This window comes from Microtus ochrogaster, unplaced genomic scaffold, assembly GCF_000317375.1.
Source record: "Microtus ochrogaster isolate Prairie Vole_2 unplaced genomic scaffold, MicOch1.0 UNK4, whole genome shotgun sequence".
Lineage (NCBI taxonomy): Eukaryota > Metazoa > Chordata > Mammalia > Rodentia > Cricetidae > Microtus > Microtus ochrogaster.
Genome location: NW_004949102.1, coordinates 11,464,565 through 11,473,358, shown reverse-complemented (window position 1 = coordinate 11,473,358; position 8,794 = coordinate 11,464,565). Strand labels below are relative to the sequence as shown.

General features: G+C 44.9%; 1 protein-coding gene across 5 annotated transcripts in view; it reads right to left on the bottom strand.

The window, feature by feature from the left end:
* The window catches only part of Cald1 (caldesmon 1), a 192,806-nt gene that overhangs the window by 23,354 nt on the left and 160,658 nt on the right, over window positions 1-8,794 (bottom strand). For all 5 annotated transcript variants that reach the window (XM_026788562.1, XM_026788564.1, XM_026788565.1 and 2 more), the window contains 2 exons: window positions 5,681-5,826; window positions 2,098-2,362 (listed from right to left, as the gene is read on the bottom strand). In XM_026788562.1, coding sequence (XP_026644363.1) covers window positions 2,098-2,362; window positions 5,681-5,826 — 411 coding nt within the window. The remainder of the gene's footprint in view (window positions 1-2,097; window positions 2,363-5,680; window positions 5,827-8,794) is intronic.

The window sequence follows — 8,794 nt, the reverse complement described above, 5'->3', positions numbered from 1 at the left end:
ACACAAGCAAAGACACACATACGCACACACATATCAGAATAAAACATCCCTTATAGCGTATCATTAGCTGTTCCAAAGGGCCAAAGGATGTAGTAAGAGGGTTCTGTGCTTGGTGGAAGGATGGACCCCCAAACCTCTGTAGCTACAGCCCACCGCTTCCGTCCTGACATCCCCTTGTAAGCAATTCCCTTTTTGAATGCCTGCGCTGTGTCAGCCACTGCGAATACAGCCATCTACTTACTCATCAGAAAAATCCTGCAAAGTAGATACTATTTCACGGATGAGGAAAATAAGACAGGGTGGCTCAGTGTTGTCCCAAGGTCCCAGCTTGTAAGTGGCAGAGTCAGGTCCGTCAGATTACAAACTTCTACCCTCGCAATCACTTTCCAGCTAGAGGTCATGGCCTGATTGGAAGCCGGAGTTGGAAGAGACACTGGAATGGTTCTTCCAAACTTCCCACCCAACTTAGGAAACTGTATAACATCCACGTCAGAAAAATCAGTGGAAATCTTTTCGAGTATTTTGAGGGGCGAGGAGCTTGGGACCTGGAAAGTTCTAGGCTCAGGAGTTGGAAAAGCGGGGTGCCCACGCTTATTTCATCACTTATCCTTCACGCATCTTCAACCAAGTCACTCTTACTATTCAATTCCTTGTTTCTTTCCCTCATAAAGTAAGAAAGCGCCCCAGGATGGAAGAAAAGAATGCACCCTGTAAACTATAGTCATCTAAGTTGTAGCTGACTTAGCTGGTTTTTCATGTGCTCAGGTCAAGTTTCCCTCCTTGTAACCCGATCTGCTCTGTGTGAAGAATGAAACAAATGCAAACAAATGCATTGCTAACAGTGGCAGGGGTCCGTGGAAACTCTGTGTTGGCTGCATTGCTAACCATGGCAGGGTTCTGGTGCCACAGAAGCCCTGGGTTGGCTGCATTGCTAACAGTGGCAGGGGTCCGTGGAAGCCCAGGGTTGGCTGCGTTGCTAACAGTATCAGGGCTCCGGCGCCACGGAAGCCCAGAGTTGGGTGTATTGCTAACAGTAGCAGGGCTCCGGTGCCACGGAAGCCCTGGTTTGGGTGCTGGTATAAAGTAGTGGACAAAGCAGATATCGTCCTAGTCTCTGTACATTCTAATCTTGGAGAAATTCGGGGGTCAGGGAGACGGCTCCGCAAATACCAGGCTGTGGCAGAAGCCTGGAGACCTGAGTCCGACCCTTGGAACTCATGTAAAACGTGCAAGGAGAAAAATCAACTCCACAAAGCTGTCCTCTGACTACCACACACAATACACCCCCACGCAAGCATATCATACACATCAGTGATAATAGTAACATCTCTGCAAAGCCTCCCCAAATATTAGATATTGTGTAATAACTGTGTTTTTCTTTTCTTTCTCTTTTTATTTGTTTGCAAGGAGAATTTCTCGATGTAACCCGGGACTGGACTGAAACTTACTGTAGAGTCTAGACTGGCCTTGAACTCAGGAAACTACTGCCTCAGCCTTCCCAGCAGGAAGATGGCAGGCATGAACCCACCACACCCACTCTGCTTGCCAGCTTGGAGCTTGGTTCTGTGGTAGGTGGCAGACCTCTCTTCTCTCAGAGTCCCTATTGTTCTTCACTGAGAAGCTATATAAGACAATAGGCTCAGTGGGAAAATTATATAAACTCCTCTGTGCCTCAATTTCTTCATCTAGAAAATGGGGACGCAAGTACCCAGGGTTCAGAGACATGCAAGTTTATCATCATAATAAACAATCGTTATTATTATTGTGAGATAGAGTCTCTCCTATAACCTAGGCTAGCTTCGAACTTGATAAGTAGTGATGGAGGACTTCTGACTCTCCTCCACCTTCTGAGTGCTAGGATTACAGGGGTGTATGTACCACTATGGATAGAATCTAGGGCTTTGTGCACGCCTAGCAAGGGCTCTACTGATTGAGCTACCAGGTTTGTGATTGACACACTGTATATTCAAGAGCGCACTCTCAGAAGAGCAGCAGGGGACTACAAGGGACCGTTCCTCTGGGCTACAAGGTCATGGGTCACCCACGTAAGGGTTTAGGGATCTCCGAGTTTCCCTGGCTGGGCCAGGCAGCCCTTACCTCTTCTCTAGCTTTTCGTTCAGCCTCCTCCTGTTTCCTTTTCTGCTCCTCTTCCTCCAGGACCTTCCTCCTCTCTTCCCTCTTTTTCTTCAGCTCTTCCAGCTCCAAGGCTGCCTCCTGTTGCTTTTGTTTGAGTTTTTCAAACTCTTCGCTCTCAGTCTCCCCACGGCGCCGGCGCAGCTCCTCCAGCCTCTTCCCGGCTTCCACTTGTGGGGCCCCTTCGGCTTCCTTGTCCCCACCGGCCCGGCCTCCGGGGCGGCTGGGGCTGAGGGAGGAGGAAAGGAAAAGCAATTACCTGGTTCTGTCTTGCAGCCCACATTGGAAGGAGGACAGTGTCTGACTGTGGACACTGTAGACCCAGGCGCCCGATCCTCACACCAACCCTGGGGTTGGTTGTGGGGATCTACATGGAAAATAAGGACTGCACGAGGGCCTCTACGGCAGAGTAAAAATGGTGCACCGAATGTGGGAAAAACATCCCATTCCCGGGCAACCCTGAAAATAATACTATTTTGTATATGATCCATATAGATCACTTGGCGCATAGGCAGAAGAATTGAAGGCAAGGTCTTGAGATGGTGGAGCTCCTATATTCATAACAACAGTATCCACAAGAGCCAGGAAGTAGGAGCAACCTGAGTCCAATGTAGGATGAATGGATTAGTAAAATGTGGTACATCCTTGCCATGCAATGCTGACTGTTCAGCCTCTGAAAGAAATGCCGACACATGCTACAATGTGGGTGAACTTGAAACTCTTCTGCTGAATGAGACAAGTTAGTTAGAAAAGGACAAATACCTCAAAATTCCACTTGTATGAAGAATCTATAGCAATATCAGATTCGTAGAAAGAGAGAGTGGTGGTTCTCTGGGGTGTAGGAGGTAGCCAAGGAGGAGCTGTGTGTGAGTGTGCAGTCTCAGTTCCTCAAGCATGAAAGGGTTACGGAGTGGAGAGCTGCTGCAGGCCCTCGGGAATGCAGTCAACACGACCAAACTGTAGTTTGTTTGTTTGTTTGTTTGTTTGTTTTTGAGGCAGGATCTCTCTACAGCTGGCCCCTAGCTCAAACTCATAATCCCTCTCCCTCAGCCTCCTAAATGCTGGGATTGTAGGTGTTTGCCATTATTTGGGCCTTATTGTTTCATGGGGGAGTTAAATCCACTAAGGTATGTCTGTTTTGATAGAGCTTCTGGGACATTTTTCTTATCCAAAGAGTTTATTTCTACCCTCTCCAACCCCAATACAGCTGGAGTATCCTTTGTCAGGATTTAAAACTCTAAATTATTACAGATGTGGCGTGATTAGGGCGGTTACTGGAGATCAAAGGGGTCAGTCATTATATCTTATAAATGTTTTCAAATGTATCGTCTCCTTTCATAGTCATAACATCTGGGTCATTCATAAAATAGGAATTTTATGAATAAGGTGAGAGAGATAAACAATTTGTCCAAGCTGTAGAAAGGAGTTGAGGGCTAGGGAGGTGGCTCAGTCGGTAAAGCAGTTGCTGTGCAAACAGGAGGACCCATGTACAAAAGCTGGGTGTGATGAGAAGCAAAGCTACACAGCCTGGAAAGCCAGCCCCGCCTACTCCCGATCAGTGAGAGACCCTGCCTCAAAAACAAGATGGCTGTCTGCCTTCACTAGTGAAGTCACACCAGCTGGGTCGTCCCTGAACTGGACTGGAGGGGAATTTAGTGGTTCTCTTGAAGGCTTTGATACAGGGAGCCTTTAATTGCAAGACAGAGATGTGGAATTGCTTCTGTTCAAATACTTACTAATGTACAGTGAGGTCATTACTAACGAGATCCAAACACAGCAATCCCGCACCCAACCCCTTTGTCTCAGGAACAATGAATCGCACTGTTTAATATTTATTCTGTGTCAGGGATGGCACAACGCTTCCAGCTACGGAACAAGAGAATGAATGAAACAGGGCGTGGTTGAAGACACGCAGTGCACAATACTGATCTTATTTTATACACCTCTTGCTTTTGAACACAGAGGCAGTGCAGAATATACTGTTTCCTCTGAGTCAATGTTTCTCAAGCTTCAGGCTTAAAAAATCAGTTTAGTAAATTGGTCTCAACATTTTAAATAGTGAATAAGGTGTAGAGGTAAAGACAGTACCATGTGCAACTTGTTTTAGCTATAAACATGTATGTTGGAGGGGCAGGGTCATGATATAAATTTGTTACTATGGGCTGAGATAATAAAGCATAACAGGTTCTTGATGGTCAGAGGTGAGCTCTCATTTTGAACTTGCACGAGGTTCAAGGGTTTCTTCCACCCTTCCATTGCTCTTCATGTGAAGGTCTTTGCGTTTTTGGAAAGTAGTTTGCTCTCTCCGATCATCTCGCCGTGTGGACAAGAGGACAGGCCTATGGAACCTCCTCTGGGATCCACTAGGTGTCGCTAAGGCTTTATTTTGTGTAATCAAAGCATTGGGCGTGAGGCTCCGGTTCAACAGTCACTAAGTGCAGGCTTAGGTTTAGTTGGCGTTAGAAAGCTGGCTCTGCAGCACTGTCGTGCATGGTACAGGACCACTGTAAAATATGCACCTCTGATCGCATTCACTCATATGTATATTATATGATCCTGTGTGTTTGAGAGCTATCTTGAGTATTATATACATAGAAAAATATCTAGAATAAATGTTACTAATAGTTGAGTTTAAAAAATTCTAACCTTAAAAATGAAAAAAACAAGTCAACTTTTACCAAAATGAGAGTAAGACCTTGACTATACTGCCTCTGCTTAAACATGCTGGTAGGCTTGTAGTACCAGGGTGGTATATGGAAATACCCTCTAGAAAGTTCTGCCCTATCTTTGGCTTTTTTGAGCTTAAGGCAAATCTGATAACAGGCTTTTGCCCATGAAGCTTGCTTTTAGCTCAGTTGGTAAGTAAGCATCTAGTTAAAGGCTCTTACTGTTCTCCTCCCTGTATATGGAGCACAACATTCTCTACTCGTATGGGCATCAACTCCTAGCAGACATGGACAAAAATAAATTACACTGTGGTAACTGGTTTCTCTCACTTTCATATATATATATTCCTAAAATGGGAAATGAAGGCAAATTTACATAGAGGACTCTTACAGTCCTATGGGGAAAGGCTATGCTTTGGTTTAACCTAATGCGCCCCAAGGTTTTGGATCACAGAATAATCTAAGCTTCATGAAACACTGATTTACAACCTTTGCAAAACTGAACTCTTAAAAATGGTGCCGAGAAAGTTTTGTAGGAAGTTGTCTGGACCATCCAAAGCATGAACTAATGATATTAAACCCAGTCATAGTATTTCTTAGTACACTGATACCACACGAGCATATTGTCAAGACATGGACACTAAACATTATATGCCTTGCTGTTATAAAAGAAGAAGAACTAGAAGAGGATTAAGCTGTGGTTGAGCAATGAGTTCTGGTCTCCTGCTAGTGACAGGGAGACAGGACCTGCTGACTATATCTTCAGGACAAAGGGAAGAATGCTGTCAGGTCAGATCCTTTCTGTCTGGAGGTGCAGGACAAGGAGACCGAGTCTCCTCCCACATATGGGAAGACAGCGACTGTTGAGTATCACGACTTACCTGAAAGCATTCTCGGTTTGTTTAAGCTTGTGAGTCATGAATTCTCCATTCTGTGCCTTCACGTCTGTAAATCCCTTCTTTCGATCCAAGAAGCTCTTGACTTCTTCTTTGGGTTCTTTGTCCTTCTTAATCTTCTCATCTTTGATCTAACCAAGGATACACATCAAGAAGATAGATAACTATAAACATCTTACTAGGTTTTGGCTATTACCAAGACCCCAACTTTTAAAGAAGTCTTTTGACATAGAGCAACCATTCAGAACATGATGTAGAAATGAAACTAAGAACATTATTGGAGAGGAAAAAACCATTAGTTCTTTGGCCTGTGAGCCCAAACCTGAACCTTAGTTTTAGGAAGTTAAGATCCATTGCTGACCTCACTGGGTTTTTATTTAGGGGAGCAGAATTGTTATTATGTTTGGAAACCACCAAGTTCCAGGAATTCTACCTAAGAGAAGTTGCTTGCAGGTCTCACTAAGAAGAACAAATTACAGGTGTGGTTTTGATGGAAGAGTGGCCTTGTAGCTTGGCCAAGTTTCTTCCTGGCTAAAGGGAGCATCTTTGATAAGAGCCTAAGAAGGAGGAAACAAGAGAAAAGCCAGCAGGTGGTGCAGATCTGCCCGTTCTAGGGGCTGCAACCCAGGCTTTCGGTCAAATGAATAAGGAATCCCAAGGAGGCAACACATAACCTACATTTAGGGGAAGGACTTAGATTGAAGCCATATAAACGGTTCTAGGGTGCATGCTGACTTCCACAGTGGGAAAGAGTTAGACCACCAGAAGTGGGTCTGTGATCGTCATGTAACATGGACAGAAAGGCTATACAGAGAGCAATTGGGAGCTTTAGTTATTTTTGTGTGGTTTGTGTTGTAAATTCCTCATGGTGGACAAAACAGATTATTTCAAAGTGGCTTTTAAGGTGGGCAAAGAGTTCAAATTACTATCTCATCCATTCTTAAAGTGTGAGCAGGAGAGCATGATGGCCATTGTTCTTTTCAAGACAGTTGCACAGATCTAGGGCTCTGCAGAAACACTTGGAGGAGGAAAGGTAGACCAGGGCTTCTCGGCTGTCTAGAACTTTCTCCCTTTACCTGACCACTCAACTGCTTCCCAGCGATTCTTGACACCCCCTGAACATTTACCCCTAAAAGGCATGTTTTACAAGGTAGAACGTGGTATCACAGATTACCTTTTATAGTCCTTTGCCTGACGATTTTCCTTAAATGGTATTAAATCACTGCGGGTGGACTATTCAGCGACATTGGTCTAGCTGAGACTTTGATTTTCCTCCAAGGTGGGGTATATGTGGGTATCCCTTAGTTATGATGAAGAGGGAAGCTGTAATGTTGCTGCTATGTCCTCTTTGGGAGATGTGTCTGCAGCTAAAGAGAGTGTTTTAGTCTAGAGCTGTGAGCAATCCAGCTTCTCTGGGAAGCTCATCAAGACATAGCTGGATAAAATGATCCCTTCCCAATTCCCATCCTGTTATTGCCCTCTTGGTCCCTGGTTGGGGTCTGAGCAAAGAGAAGGAAGCTCAAAGCCTGTATAGCAGTGTGGTCATGTCTGCTTGGTGGTGGTCCCTGCCCCCTAAAACACATCTGTATTCACTGAATAAGCAGAAAGAAAGAGGATAGTTCTATTTTGGCCTGTCACTGTCATATAGAGGCCCAGGAATCATGGGCTAGAGTTCCCACCCCAGTTAATATGTTATCTGGAAATACAAATACAGAGGTGAAGGTTGCTATTTCCAGGGTAAATGAGATAAATTCTGAGTCAAATCTCATGGCTTATGGGACAATATCATAGGTGAATTTCTTTTAACTCTTTTCTTCTATTTTTCAGTCAGAAAAACTTGCATTTCCCCAAAATACATTTCAGATTTCTTGGCAAAAAAATTCTTCAAATAGATTTGTTAAAGAATAAATGTTTACCAGAAGAATGACCTCCCGCCCTATTTCAAGCTATGCCTCTTTTGGGAAGGGTTATGGTGTGTGGCCTGCTTGTCCTCTCAGGGGGAAACTTTCTTAGAAACATTCCTAATCTAATAATGATGACTTGGGTTTGATTGAAAATTATTTTCTCCTGAGAAATTAATTAAACAACTCCATAGGATCTTCAAATTTTAGTTTAAAGAATACAATGGATTAGATTCTATGGCAAGTTCACGGCAAACCCATGGCCTTCTGAGCCCCTGGGAAAAGAACTAGTTTTTTTAGGGAGGAATGTTGCCCCAGGTGGTCATGAATACTGAAAGAGTAAACAAGCTTCATTCACAAGCAACATGGATGTGCTCCCAAGGCAGCCTCCAGACGCCGGACTGTTTGGATGGGACTCCAGAAAGCTGGGCTACTTAGTGGGAGAAAACATGACCATGTGCAGGAATTTTAGGGGGTGTTGGAATTTAAGAGGCATGGCCTTAAGCTAGAGACAACTCAAAAGCCCAAGGGCGCAGGTGGACCCGCCTGAACAGGAGTCTCTGTCAGGCTCCTCTGCACGATAAAGTTCCAGAGTAGCAAGAGTTGCCCGGGCGTCAGCTACAGGCTTTCAGACCACAGTTAGCGCACCTTGGTTAGCTCCAGACTCCTGAATTCTCATCTGGCTCCCTGTTCCCCACTATGGGTGTTCTCCTGACTCTGTGCTCCTGATTCACAGACAACCCCGACCTTCAGCAGAGATCCCAGACCCCAGCCTGGAGTGACTGAATCATTCCCCAACCAAATTCCGGGGCACATCTGCACGCTAAGGTTCAGGTGGTGTGGCCTGGGTGACAGGAATATCAGGTTCAAAGTCACAAAAAGACTCTCTGCTAGAAACTGTTTTTCTGTGGAAGGCCAAGGGAAAAACCAAATAGATACCAAGTGAAGGATTCAAAAGAGACAGCTTATAGTCGAGGAGGAAAGACAGAAAAGTTCATTATGTCTCAAGGCTGGAGATTGTCTGCACCCCATGGCTGCAGCAGAGCTCAGCTGCAGTGGAGGAAGATGGGGGGGGGGCGCAGTATTGTTTGTTTGTTTGTTTGTCTTTTAGAGCACTGGAGGGAATTTGGGAAATGTTTCCCCTGGAAGGTCAGTGGAATGTTTGTGTTTACTTGTGGTCAACCTATCCTGCTTATGC